Here is a 27,957-nt window from a genome sequence, read left to right as displayed (position 1 = left end):
GGTTGTCCACATGGGTAATATAATGCACAACAACAAACAACAAGACAAACGTTATTAGAAGTTAATTCTTGACATAAATTATGGAAACTGTCATAAATAATTTATATATTTTTTCTCATTACAGATATACATGCCGTCCACATGGTGAAAACACAATAAATGGGGAAAAAACTAACTATTTGTTTACAGAAAAAAAGTCTTACATTCACAAAAAAATGGCATTCAGTGTCAGGGAAGAAAAATGTATGATAACTCTGGAAATATAATATCTTACAAAAAAAAAGAACAATGTTAGCAAGTAATCTGTCAAAATGGTTGTGTTGGTGACAGGGATGTTCCAGGGATGACACTGCTGTGCCCTCTGTGTCAAGGTGATGAGAAGCCCTGGGGCCTACATGGTTTTAATAAAGCAGCCATCACAGTGGATCACTCTCCCATGCACGAACATGGCGGTCGTCATGTCCCCCAAGGCCTTACCGCACAACCCGCACTGAAAAAAGGAAATATTCCCCTCAGTATGGAGAGAGAGAGAGGACTACCATATCACCAAAAAACAAGTGTCATAATGTTCAGTTCACTGACAGATTATTTTTTTAACAATGGGGTGTCTGGACAAGGGTTGGGGTGCTGTACCTTAAAACAGTCTGGGTGGCTGTAGATTTGTGGGTAATTGATTGTGATCTTGACATTTCCATCAATTGACTTGTCACAGTATGAACAAAGGGCTTTGCCATCCCTGCAGGGGAGAGGGGAAGTTCATCACTATCGAGTACGGTTAAAACATCTCTTTCTTAAGTATAGAAAATACACTATAACCTTTGGCATAGCTAAAACAGACTCGATTGTTATCAATTGGCACAAAATAAGTTTACTTTTACAGTGGTGGAAAAAGTACCCAACTGTCATACTTGAGTGAAAGTAAAAATACCTTAATAGAAAATGACTCAAGTAAAAGTCACCCAGTAAAGTCCTACTTGAGTAAAGGTATAAACCGTTTCAAATTCCTTATATTAAACAAACCAGATGGCACCATTGTCTTGTTTTTTTTATTTACAGAAAGCCACGAGCAATCTCCAACACTCAGATATTTTTTTTTACAAATGAAGCATTTGTGTTTAGTGAGTCCGCCAGATCAGAGGCAGTAGGGATGACCAGGGATGTTCTGTTGATAAGTGTGTGAATTTGACTATTATCCTGTCCTGCTAAGCACTCAAAATATAATGAGTACTTTTCGGTGTCAGGGAAAATGCATGGAGTAAAAAGTACAATATTTTCTTAACGAATGTATGAGGTAAAACGAGGTAAAAGTAAAATAGTCAAAACTATAAATAGTAAAGTACAGATACCCAAAAAACTACTTAAGTAGTACTTTAAAGTATTTTTACACCACTGTACTTTTATGAGGAGAAATGCGCATTCTGCAATGTGTAGTATTATGCTGGGGTAATTATTGGTGTAATATAAAAAAAACTGTCTTCCCCTTACTCATAGTAAAGGTGTGCTCCTTTTAGGCCTACTATAGTCTGAACATGGACAGAATGACAACACTTACTTGGTGTGACGAAAGTCATGGACTATCTGATGCTGTGGTTCAGCATCCTCCTGTTGCTGAATGCTGAAACATTACAGAAACAAATAGACACTAAAATTGCACTGCCCAAATGTAGAAAATGTACATACTATGCGGGTGTCTTGCTGCATTACTACTGCATGTATTGACTGTATGTATGCATGTATCGAATAACTTAAAGGGTAAATGTACATTTGAAATGTGTGCTTGTTTACTGTACTGATTAACTTAACCACTCAAATGACTTTAAAATAATTGTATTGTCTCTAATAGGAAAGGATTAGGACAACTTAATATGAGGGCAAACTCACAGTGATGGAACCTGACCCCCACAAGGGGATGGTGTAGGTTCTGATGCAGGTGCTATTATATCATCTGCCACGACTTCAGCAGCAGGTAGCTCCACGTCTAATGCCTCAAGTTCAATAGCAGCTGATAATTCCTGAACAACTTCAACAGCTGCTTCAGCCACAGCTTCAGCTTCAATGATGGGTTCAGATGTTGACTCCTCAATTACAGGTTTAACTGCAGCCACAGGCTCAACTACAGGTTTAACTGTAGCCACAGGCTCAACTACAGGTTTAACTACAGCCACAGGTTCAACTACAGGTTTAACTGTAGCCACAGGCTCAACTACAGGTTTAACTGCAGCCACAGGCTCAACTACAGGTTTAACTGCAGCCACAGGCTCAACTACAGGTTTAACTGCAGCCACAGGCTCAACTACAGGTTTAACTGCAGCCACAGGCTCAACTACAGGTTTAACTGCAGCCACAGGCTCAACTACAGGTTTTACTGTAGCCACAGGCTCAACTACAGGTTTAACTGCAGCCACAGGCTCAACTACAGGTTTAACTACAGCCACAGGTTCAACTACAGGTTTAACTGTAGCCACAGGCTCAACTACAGGTTTAACTGCAGCCACAGGCTCAACTACAGGTTTAACTGCAGCCACAGGCTCAACTACAGGTTTAACTGCAGCCACAGGCTCAACTACAGGTTTTACTGTAGCCACAGGCTCAACTACAGGTTTAACTGTAGCCACAGGCTCAACTACAGGTTTAACTGCAGCCACAGGCTCAACTACAGGTTTAACTGTAGCCACAGGCTCAACTACAGGTTTAACTGCAGCCACAGGTTCAACTACAGGTTTAACTGCAGCCACAGGCTCAACTACAGGTTTAACTGCAGCCACAGGCTCAACTACAGGTTTAACTGCAGCCACAGGCTCAACTACAGGTTTAACTGCAGCTACAGGCTCAACTACAGGTTTAACTGCAGCCACAGGCTCAACCACAGGTTTAACTGCAGCCACAGGCTCAACTACAGGTTTTACTGTAGCCACAGGCTCAACTACAGGTTTAACTGCAGCCACAGGCTCAACTACAGGTTTAACTGCAGCCACAGGCTCAACTACAGGTTTTACTGCAGCCACAGGCTCAACTACAGGTTTAACTGCAGCCACAGGCTCAACTACAGGTTTTACTGCAGCCACAGGCTCAACTACAGGTTTAACTGCAGCCACAGGCTCAACTACAGGTTTAACTGCAGCCACAGGCTCAACTACAGGTTTAACTGCAGCCACAGGTTCAACTACAGGTATAACTGCAGCCACAGGTTCAACTACAGGTTTTACTGTAGCCACAGGCGTAACTACAGGTTTAACTGCAGCCACAGGCTCAACTACAGATTTAACTGCAGCCACAGGCTCAACTACAGTTTTAACTGCAGCCACAGGTTCAACTACAGGTTTAACTGCAGCCACAGGCTCAACTGTAGCCACAGGCGCAACTACAGGTTCAACTGCAGCCACATGTTCAACTACATGTTTAACTGCAGCCACAGGCTCAACTATAGGTTTAACTGCAGCCACATGTTCAACTACATATTTAACTGCCGCCACAGGCTCAACTACAGGTTTAACTGCAGCCACAGGCTCAACTACAGGTATTACTGCAGCCACAGGCTCAACTACAGGTTTAACTGTAGCCACAGGCTCAACTACAGGTTTAACTGCAGCCACAGGCTCAACTACAGGTTTAACTGCAGCCACAGGCTCAACTACAGGTTTAACTGCAACCACAAGCTGAACTACAAGTTCAATTGCCTCCACAGCCGCTGGCCAAACTGCAGGTTCTTCAGAAACACTGTCAACAGGTTTCGCTACAGGTTCTAAGACTGATTTTACAGCAGCCTCTTCTGATTGGACTTCACTTGCTGGTTCCACTGTGGGTCCCACGGTGGGTTCTGCAGTGAGTTTTGCGATGAGTTCTCCAACAGCTTCTTCCACAGATGCAGGTTCCTCAGTCGTTGTCTCAGAGGGCTCTGCTGCCTCTGGTTGGTCAGCAGGTGCATCTACAGATTTTCCAGCTGCTGGTTCATCTACAGATTCCTCCACCGCAGGTTGTTCCACAGGTTTCCCAAGAGATTTGTCTTCTGATTCTGCTGTTGGTGTATCCACTGACTCCTCCACAGCGTCTGACAACTCCTCAGGCCTACTGTAAATCAGTCACACAGAATTAGCACTTAAATACGCTTTATGGCAGTAACTGATTCAAGCACCCATTATACTAATTCTGGCAGGGTGAACAACAGCACCTGCTATCTATATTTCTCCTCAATTATATTCTAAATGTGCACCAAATCTATTATTGCATAAAACAAAGTAAGGAAACATAAATTTTAATGGAGCTGGGGATGTGCTTGGCTACTTCATAGTGAATACATTACCCCTTACCCTCCTGGGAAATGGCCTATATGGATAGGGCTAGATTGAAATCTTTTTTTACAGGAAAAATATGGAAATTATATACATAACCATGTTAGTAATTCAAAGGGAGATTATGGAAAAATTATTAGGCTAAAGGTGGGGACACAACAGTTAACCTGACACAAGACTGAATCCAAACATTACACTTGATTTTATGTGCATTTTACATTTACTGTATTTTTAGCCACGTTTGATGATAACGAAATCTGAAAATACTCTGGATATATTCAGTAACATGATAAGAATATTATTGGGAAATTTAGGGTAGGTGCAACATAAGACAAAACAATTACAAGAGTTTGAGTGAGGTCTAAGTGGTGGCCACACCTCTCCAAAGTGTGCACAGTTCCAAAGTCATTTCAATGCACTTTCATGACTCAAAGAAGAGTCTTCAACTAAACTCAGCAAAAAAAGAAACATCCTCTCACTGTCAACTGCATTTATTTTTAGCAAACTTAACATGTGTAAATATCTGTATGAACCTAAGATTCAGCAACTGAGACATAAACTGAACAAGTTCCAGACATGTGACTAACAGAAATTGAATATTGTGTCCCTGAACAAAGGGGGGCTCAAAATCAAAAGTAACAGTCAGTATCTGGTGTGGCCAACAGCTGCATTAAGTACTGCAGTGCATCTCCTCCTCATGGACTGCACCAGATTCACCAGATTTTGACACAAATGCGCGCACAGGAACACTACCTGATCTAACGAGCACACGAGGGGACAGCTTTATTACAGGCCATACTGTTTCTAACTGTCTTAATCTCCCCCATAGAAACAACAGTGACAGCACCGTCAACAAAAACGGAAGGGATCTTTTGCAGCTCTGTAGAAGCCTGGGTCTGTACTTTGTCAATGGTAGGTTACGGGAGGACTCTTTGGGGAGATTCACCTACTGCTCACCTCTTGGCCACAGTACAGTAGACAATATGATCACAGACATGGACCCTTTCTCTCTCAGCTCATTCACTGTCAAGCCACTAACACCTCTGTCTGATCACAGCCAAATTACGTTGTTCCTCAAAAGAACAGACATGGAAACAACCACACATTCACAGCCCAGTAAGCTGTACAACATCAGAAATTCATACAGATGGGCCCAAAACAGCACAGAAGAATACCAGAAAGCAACCTGGAACCAAAATATCCAAACACTCTTAGATAACTTTCTGGATACCACATTCACTCACAGTAAAGAAGGCATCAATCTAGCAGTACGAAACATCAACTATATATTCAGGCAAACGGCAAAAGAAGCACAATTGAAATTGATAAAAAACTAAACTAAAAAAATCACAGATGACAACTGGTTTGATGCAGATTGTAAAATTATAAGGAAAAAACTTAGAACACTATCCAACCAAAAGCACAGAGACCCAAATAATGGTGAATTACGCCTTCATTACTGTGAGACTTTAAAACTCTATAAACGTACACTCAGAACCAAAAAAGCACAGTACAACAGCAAGCAGCTGACACTAATTGAGGAGTCCATAAACACAAACAACTTTTGTCAAAATTGGAAAAAACTAAAAAAATCTAAACAAGAGGAATTAGCGATACAAAATGATGACATATGGACAACCCATTTCAAAACACTCTACAACACAGTTCAAATTGACACAAACGCAGAACAACGGCAAATCCATGAGAAGTTGAATGGATTAGAAAAAGCTATAAAGGACAATCAAAATCCATTGGACTCCCCAATTACTGACCAGGAGCTCTATAAGAAACTTCAGGCTCTCAAATTTAAAAAAGCCTGCGGACCTGATGGCATCCTAAATGAGATGCTCAAACTCACTAGTGCAAAATTTCAATTGGCTATATTAAAACTGTTTAATTTGATCCTGAGTGTAGGTTATTTCCCTGACATCTGGAATCAAGGACTCATAACCCCAATCTTTAAGAATGGAGACAAATTTGACCCTAACAATTACAGAGGCATTTGTGTGAACAGTAACCTGGGGAAGGTTTTCTGTAGTATCATCAATGTAAGAGTTCTAAACTTCCTTAATAAGCACAATGTCTTGAGTAAAAGCCAATTTGGATTTATACCAAAACATCGCACAACTGATCATATTTACACCTTACACACCCTGATAGATAAACATGTCCACCAAAATAATACCAAAATATACACTTGCTTTATCGACTTCCAAAAAGCATTTGATTCTATTTGGCATACAGGACTGTTCTACAAAGTTATTGAAAGTGGTGTAGGGGGTAAAACATATGATATAATTAAATCAATGTATACTGGCAATACGTGCAGCATTAAAATTGGTAAGAAAAGAACAGAATTCTTTAACCAGGGGCGGGGCCTTCGTCGGGGTTGCAATCTGAGCCCTGCACTCTTCAATATTTACATTAACGAATTGGCCACTATTCTAGAAAAACCCTCAGCCCCTGGTGTTAGTCTCCACAATTCAGAAGTTAAATGCCTACTCTTCGCAGATGACCTATGCCTGCTGTCACCCACAGCACCTGGCCTACAGCAGAGCCTGGACCTGCTACAGCAGTACTGCCAGACCTGGGCCCTGGCAGTAAACCCCAAAAAAACTAAAATAATGATTTTCCAGAGAAGATCCAGATCTCAGGGAATTAGACCAAAGTTCTCAATTGGTACAAAATATATAGAGTACTGTACACACTACAATTACTTAGGTTTAAAAATAAGCTCAACTGGACACCTTAATGAGGCAGTGAATGAACTGAGAGAGAAAGCACGCAGGGCATTCTACGCCATTAAAAAGCAAATTCAAATTGAAATACCTATTAAAATTTGGCTAAAACTAATTGAATATGTCATTGAACCAATTGCACTTTATGGCAGTGAGGTGTGGGGTCCACTTGCAAAACAAGATTTCATCAAATGGGACAAACACCCCATTGAAACCCTACATGCAGAGTTCTGTAAGATTCTCCTACGTGTCCAGAGGAAAACTACAAACAATGCATGCAGGGCAGAATTAGGCCAATATCCACTAATAATAAAAACTCAAAAAAGAGCAATTAAGTTTTGGAAACATCTAAAATACAGTCACCCCCTCTCATATCATTACCAAGCCCTGCAATGCCAAGAGCTGAGCAAAGAAAAGAGTCCCCTCATCCAGCTGGTCCTCGGGCTGAGTTCACAAACCTGTTCTACTAACACACTGAAGCCTCAGGACCAGAACATCCAACCAATCAGAATAAACCAAATTACAACACAGTCAAAACAAAACTACATTGCTTATTGGGAAACACAAGCACAAACACAAAGCAAAATGCAGTGCTATCTGGCCCTAAATCGACAGTACACTATGGCTAAATATTTGACCATGGTTACTGATCAAAACCTTAGAAAAACCTTGACAAAGTACAGGCTCAGTGAGCACAGCCTTGCTATTGAGAAGGGTAGACACAGGACAACCTGGCTCCCTGTAGAGGAAAGGCTGTGCAACCACTGCACCACAGCAGAACCTGAGACGGAGCTGCATTTCCTGACAAAATGTCAAAAATATAAAACAATTAGAGAGTGTCATTTCCCCAAATTTGAAACCCTTATTCAATGTTTCAAAGACCTCTCTGATGAGGATAGGCTACCCATCCTGTTGGGGGAGGACGCAGAGAGCTGTGTGTTGGCAGCGCACTACATTGCTGCCTGCCATAAGATGAGGGACAGTGTCTGACAGACCAATAAACCTGCACATGTCCTCTATTGTATGATTATTGTTATATGTATGGTTATTTTGACCCTTGGTTATTGTTGTTACTGTTGTCCCGTTGACAATTTTTGATTCTCATTTTTTATTTATTTTTATATTGTAAATATCCAAAATAAGCTTTGGCAATATGTATATTGTTACGTCATGCCAATAAAGCAAATTGAAAATTGAGAGAGAGAGAGAGAGAGAGAGAGAGAGAGAGAGAGAGAGTGAGTGAGTGTGGGTGAACGGATGATCTCTGCATGTGTATTTCCCACCGGAAAGCATGGAGGAGGTGTAATGGTGTGGCGGTGCTTTGCTGGTGACACTGTCTGTGATTTATTAACCTCTCTTGGGTAGGGGGCAGTATTTTCACGTCCTGATGAAAAGCGTGCCCAAAGTAAACTGCCTGTTACTCAGGCCCAGAAGCTAGGATATGCATATAATTGGTAGAATTTGATAGAAAACACTCTAAAGTTTATAAAACTGTTAAAATTATGTCTGTGAGTATAACAGAACTGATATGACAGGCGAAACCACGAGGACAAACCATCCCAAAAAAAACAATTTTCATCCTACCACTGTTTTCAATGGCTGTCACTTTTATTATAAGGCGAAATCCTCCCAGATTGCAGTTTCTAGGGCTTCCACTAGATGTCAACAGTCTTTAGAAAGAGATTCATGCTGGTTTTGGAAAAATGAGGCAGAAATTGTAGTTTTTCTAGGTGGCTCCCATTTTGGCTGTAGTGTTTCCAAGCACGTGGAAGAGACCGCATTCTTTGGTATTTTTCTCCGATAAAGACAATAACGATTCTCCGTCTTAAATTTGATCGTTTATTTACGTATTAGGGTACCTAAGGTTCGATTATAAACGTTGTTTGACTTGTTTGGAAAAGTTTATTAGTAACGTTTGGGATTCATTTTGTATGCATTTTGATGGAGGGAAACTGGGTAGATTATTGACTGAAGCGCACCAGCTAAACTGAGTTTTTATGAATATAAAGAAGGACATTATCGAACAAAAGGACCATTTGTGATGTATCTGGGACCTTTTGGAGTGTCAACAGAAGAAGATAATCAAAGGTAAGGCATTTATTATATCGCTATTTCTGACTTTCGTGGCGCACCTGCCTGGTTGAAATATGTTCTTCATGCTTTTGTATGCGGGGCGATGTCCTCAGATAATCGCATGGCGTGCTTTCGCTGTAAAGCCTTTTTGAAATCTGACACAGCGGCTGGATTAACAAGAAGTTAAGCTTTATTTTGATGTATTACACTTGTGATTTTATGAAAGTTAAATATTTATAATTCTGCAGTTTGAATTTCACGCTCTGCTATTTCACTGGATTTTTGCCAGGTGGGATGCTACCTTCCCACCTGCCCATAAGAAGTTTTAAGAATTCAAGTCACACTTAACCAGCATGGCTACCACAGCATTCTACAGCGATACACCACCCCATCTGGTTTGATTTGTTGAACGCTTTTTGGGTTCCTACATGATTCCATACTACATGATTCCACAATGATACTGGAAGCGATAAACAATATGTTATTCATATTTTACAAGGAAAAAAGACTCAGTTACTGAGTTTTATGTGTAGATAAAAATAAATAAAAGTGTAAATATACATTAAAAAAAAACACTACACTAAAACACAAACACCCACTCAAATTTCTTAGCTGCTGAGAGGACATAGGACTTTGCCAGGGGTCCGACCCTGCTAGATGTCAATGACCTACAGAAGAAAGGGGTAATTAAGTTATGACATGTTATTGCACTTTAATAACTGTCCAATATTGATTCCTCGCATGCACAGTCAAAGGTAATTGTCATCTTACCATTTGGTGATTTCCTTAGGGGTCAGTGGGTCAACATCTGGTGTCACTGTAGGACTGTAGGGGTTGCATGGAGCAAGAGAGGTAACAGGACTGGATTCAGCTGAAAAGAGACCAGTGGGTTTCTTTGGAAGTTCTGGCTTGCTTGAGAGAAGAAAATAGTGGGGTTGTGGAATGTTAGTTCCAAATAGACCAGCGCCATAAATATAACATTTTACTTAATTGTTAATTGCAATTAATGCTTTAGATAAATCCTTAATGTCTTAGACAAAGATAAATGTGCCTCCATTGTCTCCTAAAACATAAAGCGGGTGGATTTTGGTTTGGAATGGGTTACCGTGGTTTTCCCTTCTCTTCATCTGGGTCTGTCACTCTACGGATCCAGCTGCCATCTCCCTTGAGGGAAGTACGCACCTTCATGGTTCGAACCACCTGTGCTCTGTTAACTTCTACAACACACACACACACATTACATGCACACACATTACACACACGCACATTACATATACACTTCATATTATTCTGTGTTTTGATATACCAAAATTGCTCATGATGGAGCAGTGATGTTTTACATAGTGTTAAGTTACAGAGTTATGTAGGTCAACACACCCTTGGTGGCCATGGTCCAGTCCAAGTCTTTGCTTCCTATTGAAACAAAGAACACGATTGTTGGCTAATTGGCTGGGGGTCATAGTATGTACAGAACAGAAGTCTGTATGTACTAACTATATATTGCATTAGAAAAAGGTATACCCAAAGGCACTTCAGCCCAGTTTAAACAAAAAAGGGGAATCAGTTGCTAGACTGAAGGACTTGAAAATCCCCAAAAACATTCCTTCCCCCAGTGTCTGTTCATTATACTCTATGTTCCGTTTTTTGTTATGTTCCGTTTTTTGAGCGCGTTTGATTTATGTAGTGCTCTCGTTTTTGGAACTATAATAAAAGTGCGCCTGTTCATTATACTCTGCTCTCCTGCACCTGACTTCGCCTCCAATACACCTTCTGACAGAATTACACCCCTTCAATGGAGTCAGCAGGAGCAGGTACCCCGGTTAGAGGAGTCGAGGATTGCGTCCAGGAACATTCGGCCATGTTACAACATCTTGGTGCCATGATGGATCGCGTTGTCCAGACCATGGACTGCTGGGAGAGACAGGAAGTCTCTCCAGTGCCTCGACCAGCACAACCGGGGTTGTCTCCATCCGTTCCACCGGGGGGAGAGTTCCAGTGGGATGCGTCTCTCCCTTCCCAGGGAGTATGATGGAACGGCAGCACAGTGCCAGGGATTCTTGTTACAACTAGACCTCTACCTGGCCACTGTGCACCCAGCTCCCTCAGGAGGGGAGAGAGTGGCCACCCTCGTCTCCTGTCTCACAGGAAGAGCGCTGGAGTGGGCAAACACCGTGTGGAGAGAAGGAGACACGGCGCGAGACCACTTCGAGGAGTTCACCCGTCGCTTCAGGGCCGTCTTCGACCATCTCCCTGAGGGCAGAACGGCGGGGGATAGGCTCTTCCATTTGAAACAGGAAACGAGGAGCACCCAGGACTTCGCCCTGGAATTCCGGACCTTGGCCGTCGGAGCAGGCTGGAATGACAGGGCCCTCATCGACCACTATCGATGCAGCCTACGAGAGGACGTCCGACGTGAGCTGGCCTGCAGGGATGCCACCATTTCCTTCGACTAACTGGTGGATTTGTCCATCCGGTTGGATAACCTGCTGGTCACTCACGGACGTCCAGAGGGGGCTCTGTTGGTTCCATCGTCCAGCACCCCCGCTCCGGTGCCCATGGAGTTAGGAGGGGCTGCTCATAGGGTGACTGGAGGAGGAGCCATCACGTGCGCCATTTGTGGCCGCAGAGGACACACTGCCGGTCGGTGCCGTTTGGTTCCTCTGGGAGTCGAGGCAACAGGCAGGGCACTCTAGCGTCACCCCAGGTGAGTTCGCACCACACTCATCCAGAGTCCTCTGTTGATCAACTGTTTGTGCCTGTTTGTTTCCCTGAGTTTTCTCCACATTCCCAGCATAAGGCGCTCGTCGAATCAGGCGCAGCTGGGAATTTTATTGACAGAGCATTAGCCATTAGGTTAGGGATCCCTATTTTTCCTATAGTTAGACCCTTCCCGGTACACACTCTAGATAGTCGACCATTAGGGTCCGGGCTAATCAAGGAGGCCACCATCTCCTTTGCCATGGATATGCAGGGGAATCATGAGGAGAGAGTCAGTCTCTTTCTCATTGACTCGCCTGCATTTCCTGTGGTACTAGGCCTTCCTTGGTTGGCTCTGCATAACCCCACTATTTCCTGGCAACAGAGGGCTCTCACGGGGTGGTCGCGAGAGTGCTCAGGGGGGTGTGTAGGGGTTTCCGTTGGTGCTACCACGGTGGAAAGTCCAGACCAGGTCTCAACCGTGCACATCCCCCCCAGAATATGCCGATTTGGCTCTCGCCTTCTGTAAAAAGGCGACTAAATTACCACCTCATCGACGGGAGGATTGTACGATAAATCTTCTGGCAGACGCTGCGCTTCCCAGGAGTCACAGTTACATATGTCTCTGAATCCCTGCGTCAGGGGTACATTTGGCCCTGTACTTCACCCGCCTCCTCGAGTTTCTTTTTTGTGAAGAAGGATGGAGGTTTACGCCCGTGCATTGACTATAGAGGTCTCAATCAAATCACGGTGAAGTACAGTTACCCGCTACCTCTTATCGCCACGCCGATTAAGTCAATTCATGGGGCGCGCTTCTTCGCGAAACTGGATCTCAGGATTGCGTATAACCTGGTGCGTATCTGGGAGGGAGATGAGTGGAAGACAGCGTTCAGTACCACCACAGGGCATTATGAGTACCTTGTCATGCCGTACGGGTTGATGAACGCTCCATCAGTTTTCCAATCCTTTGTAGACTACATTTTCAGGGACCTGCACGGGCAGGGTGTAGTGGTGTATATCGATGACATTCTGATTTACTCCACTACATGCGCCGAGTATGTGTCCTTGGTGCGCAAGGTACTTGGACGACTGTTGGAGCAAGACCTGTACGTCAAGGCTGAGAAATGCCTGTTCTTTCAGCAGGCCGTCTCCTTCCTAGGGTATCGCATTTCCACATCAGGGGTGGAGATGGAGAGTGACTGCAGTGCAGCCGTGCGTAATTGGCCGACTCCCACCACGGTAAAGGAGGTGCAGCGATTTTTAGGGTTTGCCAATTACTACCGGAGATTTATCCGGGGTTTTGGCCAGGTTGCTGCGCCTATTATCTCACTGCTGAAGGGGGGGTCCTGTGAGGTTGCGGTGGTCAGCTGAGGCGGACAGGGCTTTTGGGCAAGTAAGAGCTCTGTTTACTTCGGCTCCAGTGTTGGCCCATCCGGATCCCTCTTTGGCATTCATTGTGGAGGTGGACGCGTCCGAGGCTGGGATAGGAGCCGTGCTCTCACAGCGCTCGGGCACGCCACCGAAACTCCGCCCCTGTGCTTTCTTCTCGAAGAAGCTCAGCCCAGCGGAACGTAACTATGATGTGGGGGACCGGGAGTTGTTGGCTGTGGTTAAAGCGTTGAAAGCGTGGAGACATTGGCTTGAGGGGGCTAAACACCCTTTTCTCATCTGGACTGACCACCGCAACCTGGAGTACATCCGGGCAGCGAGGAGACTGAATCCTTGGCAGGCAAGGTGGGCCATGTTTTTTACCCGTTTTGTGTTTACCCTATCCTACAGACCAGGTTCCCAGAATAAGAAGGCAGACGCACTGCCCCGGCTGTATGACAGAGAGGACTGGCCCATGGATCAGACTCCCATACTCCCGGGCCTCCTGCCTGGTAGTGCCGGTCGTGTGGGATTTGGATGCGGACATTGAGCAGGCGTTGCGTACAGAGCCCGCTCCCCTCCAGTGTCCCGTTGGGCGTATGTACGTTCCGTCTGCTGTCCATGACCAGTTGATCTCTTGGGCCCGCACGTCTCACTCCTCTGGTCATCCGGGGATCGGTCGGACAGTGCGCTGTCTGACTGGGAAGTACTGGTGGCCCACTTTGGCTAAGGAAGTGAGGGTTTATGTCTCCTCCTGCTCGGTGTGTGCCCAGTGTAAGGCTCAGAGACACCTGCCCAGAGGTAAGTTACATCCCTTACCCCACAACGACCTTGGTCACATCTGTCAGTGGATTTCCTAACGGATCTTCCTCCCTCACAGGGAAATACCACGATCCTGGTCGTTGTGGATCGTTTTTCTAAGTCCTGTCATCTCCTCCTCCCTCTCCCTACTGCCCTACAGACTGCGGAGGCCCTGTTTACACACGTCTTCCGGCACTACGGGGTGCCTGAGGATATAGTGTCGGATCGGGGTCCCCAGTTCACGTCGAGAGTTTGGAAGGCGTTCATGGATGGTCTGGGGGTCTCGATTAGCCTTACCTAAGGTTTTCACCCGAGAGTAACGGGCAGGTAGAGAGAGTCAACCAGGATGTGGGCAGGTTTCTGCGGTCCTATTGCCAGGACCGGCCGGGGGAGTGGGCAGCATTTGTGCCCAGGGCCGAGATGGCACAGAACTCGCTTCGCCACTCCTCCACTAACCTCTCCCCCTTTCAGTGCATATTGGGGTACCAGCTGGTTCTGGCACCGTGGCATCAGGGTCAGACCGAGACATGGGAGGCCGCCCGTGTCCATCTCCAGCGAGCCGCGCGTCACCAGAAAGCCAGCGCGGACCGTCACCGCAGTGAGACCCCGGTGTTCGCACCGGGGGACCGGGTCTGGCTCTCGACCCGTAACCTACCCCTCCGCCTGCCCTGCCGGAAGCTGGTTCCGCGGTTTTGTGGGGCCATTTAAAGTCCTGAGGAGGGTGAACGAGGTATGTTATAGATTACAGCTTCCCTCTGATTATCGTATTAACCCCTTGTTCCATGTGTCTCTCCTCAGGCCGGTGGTGGCTGGTCCCCTCCAGGAATCTGAGGTGCTGGAGGTCCCTCCGCCCACTTTGGACATCGAGGGCGCCCCGGCGTACATCGTTCATTCCATCCTGGATTCGAGGCGTCGGGTGGGGGGCCTTCAGTCCCTGGGAGGGGTACGGGCCGGAGGAGAGGTGCTGGGTTCTGGTTGCAGATGTTTTGGATCTGAGTTTCACCCTGCGCCTTGTCCTCCGGGTTGGCCTCAAGGCCGGTGTCGGCGCGCCGCTCTTCAAGGGGGGGGGGGGGGTACTGTCACTCCTCTCCTTGTTCGGGCGGCGTTCGGTGATCGCCGCTCCATTTTTCATATATCCATTTGTCTTGTCTTGTTTCCATACACACCTGGTTTTCATTTCCCCAATTAAGCTACTTGTATTTAACCCTCTGTTTCCCATCATGTTTTGTGTGTAATTGTTTCATGTTATGTGTGTTAGTTTACGCGCTTTACTTTTATGTTCCGTTTTTTGAGTGCGTTTGATTTATGTAGTGCTCTCGTTTTTGGAATTATAATAAAAGTGCGCCTGTTCATTATACTCTGCTCTCCTGCACCTGACTTCGCCTCCAATACAGCTTTTGACACCCAAGATACTTCAACTGGTGATGATCCGGGAGAAAAAAAAAGGAGCACTCTGGTACTGCGTAAATCTAATAGATTTATTGACGGGACAAACAAACAATATGCTCGATTTTCGGCTTGAATCCACTTCATCAGAGCCTTGAGAAGGAAAATAGTGGGAGGCACCTACAGTTGAAGTTGGAAGTTTACATACACCTTAGCCAAATACATTTAAACTCAGTTTTTCACAATTCCTGACATTTAATCCTAGTAAAAATGCCCTGCCTTAGGTCAGTTAGGATCACCACTTAATTTTAAGAATCTGAAATGTCAGAATAATAGTAGAGAGAATGATTTATTTCAGCTTTTATTTCTTTCATCACATTCCCAGTGGGTCAGAAGTTTACATACACTCCATTAGTATTTGGTAGCATTGCCTTTAAATTGTTTAACTTGGGTCAAAACGTTTTAGGTAGCCTTCCACAAGCTTCCCACAATAAGTTGGGTGAATTTTGGCCCATTCCTCCTGACAGAGCTGGTGTAACTGAGTCAGGTTTGTAGGCCTCCTTGCTCACACACGCTTTTTCAGTTCTGCCCACAGATTTTCTATGAGATTGAGGTCAGGGCTTTGTGATGGCCACTCCAATACCTTGACTTTGTTGTCCTTAAGCCATTTTGCAAGAACTTGGGAAGTATGCTTGGGGTGATTGTCCATTTGGAAGACCCATTTGCGACCAAGCTTTAACTTCCTGACTGATGTCTTGAGATGTTGCTTCAATATGTTCACATAATTTTCTTTCCTCATGATGCCATCTATTTTGTTAAGTGCACTAGTCCCTCCTGTAGCAAAGCACCCCCACAACATGATGCTGCCGTGCTTCACAGTTGGGATGGTGTTCTTTGGCTCGCAAGCCTCCCCTTTTTCCTCCTAACATAACGACAGTCATTATGGCCAAACAGTTTGATTTCTGTTTCATCAGACCAGAGGACATTTCTCCAAAAAGTACGATCTTTGTCCCCATGTGCAGTTGCAAACCGTGGTCTGGCTTTTTTTATGGCGGATTTGGAGCAGTGGCTTCTTCCTTGCTGAGCGGCCTTTCAGGTTATGTCGATATAGGACTCGTTTTACTGTGGATATAGATTTATTTGGTACTGTCCATATAAGATAACCAATGTAAAACATACAAGATCTGTAAAATGTATATAGGTTCAGAAATGTTGTGAAATAGCACAGTTACAAATAGAAATCAAACTGGATGGACATCAGAAATAGAGGAAGGACTAAAAACAAACAAAATATAACTATTTTAAAATAGATTGTGTCTGTAAAATGTGTATAAATATAGGGGATTGGAAATGATGCATACAATTACATTGATGGAAGCAACAATCTATCCGCAATATTAAAGATGATCCACCCCTTAAAAAAAAAAATAACAAGAACATTTCTCAGGACATAGACATCTGATATGGGCAGAAAGCTTAAATTCGTGACAATCTAACTGCACTGTCAAATTTACAGTAGCTACAGTTAAATAATACCATGATATTGTTTGAGGAGTGCACAGTTAAGTTGAAAATATATTAATAAACCAATTAGGCACATTTGGGCAGTTTTGAACAGAAATGCAATGGTTCATTGAATCAGTCTAAAACTTTGCATATACACTACTGCCATCTAGTGGCCAAAATCGAAATTGTGTCTAACCTGGAATAGTACATTATGGCCTTTCTCTTGCATTTCAAAGATGGAACAAAAAAACACGTTTCTTTTCTTTGCATTATCTTTTTACCAGAACTAATGTGTTATATTCTCCTACATTCATTTCACATTTCCACAAACTTCAAAGTGTATCCTTTTAAATGGTATCAAGAATATACATATCCTTGCTTCAGGTCGTAAGCTACAGGCAGTTACATTTTGGGTATGACATTTTAGGCGAAAATGGAAAAAAAGGGTCCTATCCTTACGTGTCAAGTATCCGTTTGCAAATTTTTTTTATAATAATAATTGAGTTAATAAAGCCGCATACACACTTGGTCTCTTTTTTGATTTCTTGACCAAGGCAGCTCCAAGGCATCTCCAGCCTAGCTCAGTGCTTTCTGTGGTGGTGGGGCAGCCAGCGTAAAATACGGAGCGTAGGAGTTGGTAATGTTCTCTAGTTGTGCCGTGATTAGCTCAGTGTTCTGTCCCACTACGACACCACCAAATCTAAGGGTAGAGCTAAAAAATTCAAGCCCCTTGGGTGCTGCCATAGAGTTACATTATGCCCATCCAAGAAGGCTCAAGGTTATTTAGCACAGGTGAAGTGTCAAATCACGTTATATCTAAAAATGCACAAGAAAAAAATTAAATATAACGACTTGGGGCTAACCATTGTAAGTTTAGAGTCACTCGCCCCAACAGTGAACGTATGCTGGAGGTGAGCGAAAGCTCGGGGAGGGTGTGGGGGGGTGGTACCAGTACCAGACAGGGGGAGATAGGCCAGGGCAGACGGTGAACAGACGGTGAACAGATTGCCAGGTGGAATCCAAGCAGCAGTGCAGCAGGTAACGGGAGTAGGTGTTACAACCCCTTGGGTGAAGTTTTTATTTCTGGAGGCAGATTTCTTGTGAAAATGCCAGCGGCTGGTCTCTGAACAGCAGGACGGGGCTTCAAAGCCTCTGGATTTGGGTGGGGTAGCCTACCATTTGTTGGGCTCAAAGGCTTCGACACCTCTCGCTTCACACGTCAGTGCTAATTGAAGTTGTATCTTTTTGTTCTAGCAAAGTTTGGTAGCCTGAGCATTCAGTCCTAATTAAGAAAAATCTAAAATTGAAATGGATTTTTCTTCTTGGCTTTTGAAAGTAAAAAAATTGCTTCAGACTAAGCATTCCTCACTCAGCTCCAGGTTGGATGGTGTTTTCAGGTCTGCTTGTTTGCCAGAGCATTTGATGTATAGTTTGGGAATAATAATCCTTGAATGTAGGAAGCCTTCCAAGTAATTCCATCCAAAATCAGGTTGTAGGTTTGGAGTTTTGATTTGGAGTGAAGGTTATGTTGTTTAGGGTAGCATCCAGAATATGTCCATCCCAAAAACTCTAAGTTTGTCTAACTCTAAATCTATCTATTTTTAAAAACATGCTGAAAAGTGTGGGAGCTTATCTGCTCACAACCTCTCCCTCACATGTTATCTGAGTAATGTAGTGCTCTCTCAACACACACCACTCCTGCCCTCCCCACCACTCTCTCATTCAGCAAATGCCTGCCTCACTGCCTGACAGTCAGCATCAGGTCACAGTGAAATTATGTCTTTCAACAATCATTTGTAAAAATCCAAATAACTTCACAGATCTTCATTATAAAGGGTTTAAACACTGTTTCCCATGCTTGTTCGATGAACCATAAACAATTAATGAACATGCACCAGCGTAACGGTCGTTAAGACACTAACAGCTTACAGACAGTAGGCAATTAAGGTCACAGTTATGAAAACTTAGGACACTAAAGAGGCCTTTCTACTGACTCTGACAAACACCAAAAGCAAGATGCCCAGGGTCCCTGCTCATCTGCGTGAACGTGCCTTAGGCATGCTGCAAGGAGGCATGAGGATTGCTGATGTGGCCAGGGAAATAAATTGCAACGTCCGTACTGTGAGACGCCTAAGACAGCGCAACAGGGAGACAGGACGGACAGCTGATCGTCCTCGCAGTGGCAGACCACGTGTAACAACACCTGCACAGGATCGGTACATCCGAACATCACACCTGCGGGACAGGTACAGGATGGCAACAACAACTACCCGAGTTACACAAGGAACGCACAATCCCTCCATCAGTGTTCAGACTGTCCGCAATAGGCTGAGAGAGGCTGGACTGAGGGCTTGTAGGCCTGTTGTAAGGCAGGTCCTCACCAGACATCACCGCCAACAACGTCGCCTATGGGCACAAACCCACCGTCGCTGGACCAGGCAGGACTGGCAAAAATTGCTCTTCACTGACGAGTCACGGTTTTGTCTCACCAGGGGTGATGGTCGGATTTGCGTTTATCGTTGAAGGAATGAGCGTTACACCGAGGCCTGTACTCCGGAGTGGGATCGATTTGGAGGTGGAGGGTCCGTCATGGTCTGGGGCGGTGTGTCACAGCATCATCGGACTGAGCTTGTTGTCATTGCAGGTAATCTCAACGCTGTGCGTTACAGGGAAGACATCCTCCTCCCTCATGTGGTACCCTTCCTGCAGGCTCATCCTGACATGACCCTCCAGCATGACAATGCCACCAGCCATACTGCTCGTTCTGTGCATGATTTCCTGCAAGACAGGAATGTCAGTGTTCTGCCATGGCCAGCGAAGAGCCCGAATCTCAATCCCATTGAGCACGTCTGGGTCCTGTTGGATCAGAGGGTGAGGGCTAGGGCCATTCCCCCCAGAAATGTCCGGGAACTTGCAGGTGCCTTGGTGGAAGAGTGGGGTAACATCTCACAGCAAGAACGGGCAAATCTGGTGCAGTCCATGAGGAGGAGACGCACTGCAGTACTTAATGCACATCTATCAGTGTTAATGCAAAATGTTAATTATTTCGCCTCTATGGCCTATTTATTGCCTTACCTCCTTAATCTTACTACGTTTGCACACACTGTACATAGATTTGTCTATTGTGTTATTGACTGTACGTTTGTTTATCCCATGTGTAACTCTGTGTCGCTCTGGATAAGAGCGTCTGCTAAATGACTTAAATGTAAATGTAAATGTGTTGTTGTTTTCGTTGCACTGCTTTGCTCTATCTTGGCCAGGTTGCAGTTGCAAATGAGAACTTGTTCTCAACTGGCCTACCTGGTTAAATAAAGGTGAAATAAAAATAAATAAAATGCAGCTGGTGACCACACCAGATACTGGCTGTTACTTTTGATTTTGAGTCCCCCTTTGTTCAGGGAAACATTATTCCATTTCTGTTCGTCACATGTCTGTGGAACTTGTTCAGTTTGTCTCAGTTGTTGAATCTTACATTAATACAAATATTTACACATGTTAAGTTTGCTGAAAATAAACAGTTGACAGTGAGATGATGTTTCATTTTTTGATGAGTTTATGAAATAACACATAGGGAATCATGTAGTCACCAAATAAGTGTTAAACAAATCAAAATATATTTTATATTTGAGATTCTTCAAAGTAGCCACCCTTTTCCTTGATGACTGCTTTGCACACTCTTGGCATTTTCTCAACCAGCTTCACCTGGAATGCTTTTCCAACAGACTTGAAGGAGTTCCCACATATGCTGAGCACTTGTTGGCTGCTTTTCCTTCACTCTGCTGTCCAACTCATACCAAACCATCTCAATTGGGTTGAGGTTGGGTGATTGTGGAGGCCAGGTCATCTGATGCAGCCCTCCATCACTCTCCTTCTTGGTCAAATAGCCCTTACACAGCCTGGAGGTGTGTTGGGTCATTGTCCCGTTGAAAAACAAATGATAGTGGGACTAAGCACAAACCAGATGGGATGGTGTATTGCTGCAGAATGCTGTGGTAGCCATGCTGGCTAAGTGTGCCTTGAATTCTAAATACATCACTGACAGTGACACCAGCAAAGCACCCCCACAGCATCACACCTCCTCCTGCATGCTTCACGGTGGAAATCACACATGCAGAGATCATCTGTTCACCTACTCTGTGTCTCACAAAGAGACGGCGGTTGGAACCAAAAATCTCAAATTTGGACTCATCAGAGCGAAAGGACAGATTTCCACTAGTATAATGTCCATTGCTCATGTTTCTTGGCCAAAGCAAGTAACTTCTTCATATTTGTGTCCTTTAGTAGTGGTTTCTTTGCAGCAATTCGACCATGAAGGCCTGATTCACAGTCTCCTCTGAACAGTTGATGCTGAGATGTGTCTGTTACTTGAACTCTGTGAAGCATTTATTTAGGCTTCAATTTCTGAGGCCGGTCACTAATGAACTTATTCTCTGCATGTCTTAAAGTAATGATGGACTATCGTTTCTCTTTGCTTATTTGAGTGGTCTTGCCATAATATGGACTTAGTCTTTTATAGAGGTCGACCGATTAATCGGAATGGCCGATTTCAAGTTTTTATAACAATTGGTATTCGGTATTTTTGGACACCGATTTGCCGATTATATATATATTTTTTACACCTTTATTTAACTAGGCAAGTCAGATTAAAAACACATTCTTATTTTCAATGACAGCCTAGGAATGGGGGGTTAACTGCCTTGTTCAGGGGCAGAACAACAGATTATTACCTTGTCACCTCGGGGATTCGTTTTTGCAACCTTTCGGTTACTAGTCCAACGCTCTAACCACCTGCCTTGCATTGCACTCCACGAGGAGCCTGCGTGGCAGGCTGACTACCTGTTACGCGAGGGCAGCAAGAAGCCAAGGTAAGTTGCTAGCTAGCATTAAACTTATATTATAAAAAACTATCAATCTTAACATAATCACTAGTTAAACTAGTAATATCATCAACCATGTGTAGTTATCTAACGTGTCCTGCGTTACATATAATCGATGCGGTGCCTGTTAATTTCTCATCGAATCACAGCCTACTTCGACAAACGGGTGATGATTTAACAAGCGCATTTGCGAAAAAAGCACTGTCGTTGCACCAATGTACCTAACCATAAACATCAATGCCTTTCTTTAAAATCAATACACAAGTATATATTTTTAAACCTGCATATTTAGTTAATATTGCCTGCTAACATGAATTTCTTATAACTAGGGAAGTGACGTTGTGTCACTTCTCTTGCGTTCCGTGCAAGCAGTCAGGGTATATACAGCCGTTTGGGCCGCCTGGCTCATTGCGAACTGTGTGAAGTCCATTTATTCCTAACAAAGGCTGTAATTAATTTGCCAGAATTGTACATAATTACGACATAACATTGAAGGTTGTGCAATGTAACAGGAATATTTAGACTTAGGGATGCCACCCGTTAGATAAAATGCGGAACGGTTCCGTATTTCACTGAAATAATAAACGTTTCGTTTTCGAAATGATCGTTTCCGGATTCGACCATATTAATGACCAAAGGCTCGTATTTCTGTGTGTTATGTTATAATTAAGTCTATGATTTGATATTTGATAGAGCAGTCTGACTGAGCGATGGTAGGCAGCAGCAGGCTCGTAAGCATTCATTCAAACAGCACCTTCGTGCGTTAGCCAGCAGCTCTTCGCAATTCTTCAAGCATTGCGCTGTTTGACTTCAACCCCCGAGATTAGGCTGGTGTAACCGATGTGAAATGGCTAGCTAGTTAGCGGGGTGCGCGCTAATAGCATTTCAAACGTCACATGCTCTGAGACTTGGGAGTGGTTGTTCCCCTTGCTCTACATGGGTAACGCTGCTTCGAGGGTGGCTATTGTCGATGTGTTCCTGGTTCGAGCCCAAGTAGGAGCGAGGAGAGGGACGGAAGCTATACTGTTACACTGGCAATACTAAAGTGCCTATAAGAACATCCAATAGTCAAAGGTATATGAAATACAAATCGTATAGAGCGAAATAGTCCTATAATTCCTATAATAACTACAACCTAAAACTTCTTAACTGGGAATATTGAAGACTCATGTTAAAAGGAACCACCAGCTTTCATATGTTCTCATGTTATGAGCAAGGAACTTAAACGTTAGCTTTTTAACATGGCACATATTGCACTTTTACTTTCTTCTCCAACACTTTGTTTTTGCATTATTTAAACCAAATTGAACATGTTTCATTATTTATTTGAGGCTAAATTGATAGTATTTATGTATTATATTAAGTTAAAATAAGTGTTCATTCAGTATTGTTGTAGTTGTCATTATTACAAATAAATAAATAAAATAAAGAAATATGTTGCAAAAAAAAAAAAAAAAAAAATTCTAAATAAAAATCGGCCGATTAATCGGTATCGGCTCTTGTTTGGTCCTCCAATAATCGGTATCGAAAAATCATAAAATCGGTCGACCTCTAGTCTTTTACCAAATAGGACCATCTTCTGTATACCAACCCAACCTTGTCACAACATAACTGATTGGCTGAAACGCATTAAGGAAAGAAATTCCACAAATTAACTTTTAACAAGGCACACCTGTTAATTGAAATGCATTCCAGGTGACTACCTCGTGAAGCTGGTTAAGAGAATGCCAATAATGTGCAAAGCTGTCATCAAGCCAAAGGGTGGCTACTTGAAGAATCTCAAATATATTTTGATTCGCTTAACACTTTTTTGGTTACGACATATAACACATATGGAATTTTCATAGTTTTGATGATGTCTTCACTATTATTTTACAATGTAGAAAATAGTAAAAATAAAGAAAAACCCTTGAATGAGTAGGTGAGTCCAAACTTTTGACTGGTTCTGTATATATATATATATATATATATATATATATATATATATATATATATATATATATATATGTATATGTATATACACACACACGATGGATTGGAAATGATGCAGACAATTACATTGATGGAAGCTACAATCTATCTGCAATATTAAAGCTGATCTACCCCCTAAAAAAATTATCATTCAAAAATGATCCCATGGCACTTATCGTAAGAGTAGGGGTGTTAACCCCGGTGTCCTGGCTAAATTCCCAATCTGACCATCATGGCCACCTAATCATCCCCAGCATCCAATTGGCTCATTCTTCCCCCTCCTCTCCCCTGTATTATTCCTCAGGTCATTGTTGTAAATGAGAATGTGTTCTCAGTCGACTTACCTGGTAAAATAAGGGTTAAATAGGAAGTGCAATGCTCTTCTGTAAACAAAAAATGGGGAGTTGGCATACAACACAAATCTACTCAGGTGGGTGAACCTCTGTGCCCCTACAGGCTACCAGAATATCATCCATATATCTGCGCCACAAGACAATATTATAAAATAATGTGTTAGATACAGCAATGTGTTAGATACAGCATAGAAAGCTATAAACAAATTAACATAACGTGGCACAATTGCCGCTCCCATCGCATATTGAAAAAAGTTAATAGTTAACGCCATTTCGGTTAAAGTCTAAATAAAACCAGAAGTGGGCAGCAGACCTTCAGGGTGTGTATATGGTGGGAGAGGGCTTCTAGGCCTCCTGCATGGGGATGTTTGTAAGTATGTCATTAGATTCATCTTTGACATTCTCAAGGATCTTTAGCACGTCAGTGGTGTCGCCAAAGAAAGCTGTGAGGAAAGGAACCAACTTTATGAAAAAATATACAAATTGGGATAGGGGTTCCGTGAGGCTATTATTACCACAGACTACAGGCCTCAGAGGGTCAGATTGTTTCTTGAGAAACAGAGTGCTCCTTTTACTTTTGTCTCCTGTATAATTACCAGTTGAAGTATCCAGGGGTAAGGAATGTTTTTAAGATATTAGATTACTCAGTGGAGCTGAAAGCCCTGAGGGAAAGATCTAGAGCTTTGATTCTGTCAGTCATCCATCTTTTTACCATGACTTCACAAACAATTTATGGGCCAACATTTTACTAGCAACCAGTGTTACCGCATTCTGGGACTCTAAAGGAATGATCGGCATCACATTTAACCAACATATGCAAAACCCACAAAATTATGTAACAACAAATATGTACAGATGTACATGAACATACCAATTATTATAGGCCTCTAGAACAGGGGTTCTTAATGTTTTTCAGCCTGGGACCCAAATTAGAAATGCTGTGCTTTCCTGGGACCCAAGCTTATGAAAACTATACATAAATATCAGTACATTTAATTGCCCTTATGCCTAAAACAAATGCAATATAGACAAAAACAAATAACAATGAAATACCCATATAAAGAACAATTAATGGTTTATTTTTCCCCATTAAAAACACTCTTACATATCTGTCTAAATTGGAACTATTGCTGTTAAAATACAATAAATAATTGAATTCTGAACTGGAATAAACTGATTGATCACATCACACAGATGTATAAGAGAACACACACACACACACAGGATCAGTTTTTGATAGTGTAACCCTAAGTAACAGTACATTGAAAGATTATCAGGCCTAGTGTACATATTACTATAGAAAGTATTGTTGAAAAAAAGGTCTAGGTAAGAACTGTTGCTGTTAAAATACAATAAATATTTTCTTATTTTGTCTGGAATAAACCTTTTGATCACATCACACAGATGTAGACCAGAAAACAAACACGCACAGTCATAATGAGAGGTGTGTGGCTGCTTGAAGTTTTCAACAAGTATGTCGATTCTGGGCTCAGTTTTTGACAGTGCAACCCTGAGGTCATGCTCAGAATTGGGTCTGTTTCTGTACTTGTTTTTTTTTTTTTTTTGAGGTACACCAGAGTTGAGAACCCCGACTTAGGTATGTGGTGCCAAACTGGAAAATAATATCTACTGCTTTCTCAGTCAGGCAGGGGGCCGCTTCCTGCTGTAGATGAGCAACTCAAAGCTGTGTGAGTGTGTTTACCTCAAAAAGGATCTTGCTTCAATCAGTTTATTCCAGAATAAAAATTATTACTTGTACTTTAACAGCAACAGTTCCAACCTGGAATTGTTTAACAATAATTTATACAGTAGTTCAGATAATTATTTATCTTCATCTGTACTGTTACTTAGGTAGGGTTGCACTAAGTACAGTAGCTACTTTAACTAACTTGGTTTGGCTAACGTTAGCTAGCTATTAGCTGTGTACATGGGGATTGTTCGAAAGAGAAACTCACATCTACTTTAGTACTATGAGCGATAGTAACGTGAATTCCTTATTTCTGCTTATCATCATCACCTGTTAGAAAATGACAATGCCTTGCTAGCTGAATTACTTTTCCACTGTCGAAGCACGTTTTCCTGAAGCATTGTGCCCTGTTCTGAAATAACTCCCTGGGTTTACCTTCATGCTGTGGACGTTTTGTCAGGCCGTGTATGAAACCAAGAGAGATAAATGTATCGCTAGATAAATGTATCGCTGTATGAGCTCAGTCAGAACATGTGGCTAGTTTGAGTCCATTTGATGACAGAGGTGAGTGAGAACGACAAGACAGTGGCTGTCATCTGCTGCTGAACGACGCTGCATCGTGTGTCGCGGAGTGATCTTCAATTAACTGCAGAAAAAGATCCGGTGAACCGCCCCTCCCACTCGCACAGCTGCTAAACTGATCAGAGACACTGCTGCTAAACAGAGAGCGCAGATGCACTTGGCAAAATCTGTTCCAGTAATGAATGAAATAATTATACATTTACCCCCGACACAGTATTAACAGGTATGCTCTATAGTGTCCAGACATTGTTATTACAATCTGCAATGACTGCAACAAAGCAAGGATGCTGGAATCATGTGTTCTACTCCAAAGAATGGAAATTTGCCAAATTTTACATTAATCTATAACCAGTTGTAAAATATATTCTCAATTTGCCACTCCAATCATTGTGGGCAACTGTGTATGCATCCACACACTCACATTATACACACTCTCCACTGAGTAATGGATTATTCATACTCTACAGATGGTCAAGACTAGCAGCACCAAAACAAATGTAAGTCTAAGAACCTGTAGTGAAACCTGTTGAAAGTGTTTCTCAAGGAATGCAAAAGCAACAACATAAATATCCGTTTAAAGATAATGTGTATGCATATGTAAATCATTTAAATGTTCTGCAGTGAGAGCAGTCTGAATTAGCAACATAATCTCTCCCTCCCAGTATTTTATAAAGTCTTCAGATTGTTGTCTAAAAGATAAAAGGCAGGCAGAACTCACCTGTTGGAATCAGTACTGTGGATGATAGCAGTGCCGCAGTACCTGGTCTGGGTTTGTAGCAAGTCAGGTCCTCCTCTCACACAGCACAGATGCCTCTCATTGTGGGAAGGTTGAGACTGCCTTACACCACAGGTACCACCCCTGGATGCTAGTATTCCATGCAGTGATCTCAGAGTGGGGCAGAGGGGAGCATTGTGACTGTCATTTTATTATTTATGTCTTACTTCCTTTTTCTTTGTATGTTTGAAAGACATTCCTAGAGAGGCAAAAGGATACCAGATAAAACCGGATCATAACATGAGGCAAGACTTTTTCTTACTAATTCCTGCTTTCACAGCCTGGTCTCATAGATTAGACGTAACATAGTAAACAGAAATCCGGGACACTCAAATTAGTATGATATGTTACGTTTGGTATGGTTACATAAGACAGATGTTTACTTAAGGCAAAAAACACAACACAAACGTCTAGCAACCCAAAGGTTGTGAGTTAGAATCTCATTACTGACAACTTTGGCATTTTAGCTAATTAGCAACTTTGCATGTTAGCTAACCCTTCTCCTAACCTTAACCTTTTAACCTAACTCCTAAACTTAACCCTAACCCCTAGTCTAGCCTCTCTGGCGCATGTGGGACGAACTCGTCCCACCTACGTAACAGCCACTGAAATCCAGTGGCGCGATTTTTGAATCGTTAGAAATACTATTACTTCAATTTCTCAAACATATGACTATTTTACAGCTATTTAAAGACAAGAATCTCGTTAATCTAACCCCACTGTCCGATTTCAAAAAGGCTTTACAACAAAAGCAAAACATTAGATTATGTCAGCAGAGTGCCCAGCCAGAAATAATCAGACACCCATTTTTCAAGCTAGCATATCATGTCACATAAACCCAAACCACAGCTAAA

General features: G+C 43.0%; 1 protein-coding gene across 2 annotated transcripts; it reads right to left on the bottom strand.

Annotated features, from left to right (window-relative positions):
* Positions 1–54: 54 nt before the first annotated feature.
* On the bottom strand, positions 55–27,388 carry LOC115148991 (calphotin). Of its 2 annotated transcripts, XM_029691388.1 has the most exons (9): positions 27,047–27,388; positions 10,478–10,513; positions 10,206–10,317; positions 9,872–10,012; positions 9,700–9,768; positions 1,882–4,068; positions 1,553–1,615; positions 634–736; positions 55–490 (listed from the first exon to the last, which is right to left on the bottom strand). In XM_029691388.1, the coding sequence occupies exons 2-9, from the start codon at positions 10,488–10,490 to the stop codon at positions 392–394; spliced, it is 2,787 nt and encodes a 928-aa protein (XP_029547248.1). In that variant the 5' UTR covers positions 10,491–10,513; positions 27,047–27,388; the 3' UTR covers positions 55–391. The 2 variants fall into 2 exon arrangements, with proteins under 2 accessions (XP_029547248.1, XP_029547249.1); XM_029691389.1 differs by lacking the exon at positions 9,700–9,768.
* Positions 27,389–27,957: the final 569 nt, after the last annotated feature.

Source organism: Salmo trutta, chromosome 15 (assembly GCF_901001165.1).
Source record: "Salmo trutta chromosome 15, fSalTru1.1, whole genome shotgun sequence".
Lineage (NCBI taxonomy): Eukaryota > Metazoa > Chordata > Actinopteri > Salmoniformes > Salmonidae > Salmo > Salmo trutta.
The sequence above is the reverse complement of the archived record's forward strand: the minus strand, read 5'-3'. Positions and strand labels throughout refer to the sequence as shown.

Coding starts and splice junctions, on each gene's coding strand:
- LOC115148991 (XM_029691388.1), bottom strand. Junction 10,013..10,205: donor GAAGAGAAGGGAAAACCACG/GTAACCCATTCC, acceptor TCTTCTCTCAAG/CAAGCCAGAACTTCCAAAGA. Junction 9,769..9,871: donor CCTAAGGAAATCACCAAATG/GTAAGATGACAA, acceptor TTTCTTCTGTAG/GTCATTGACATCTAGCAGGG.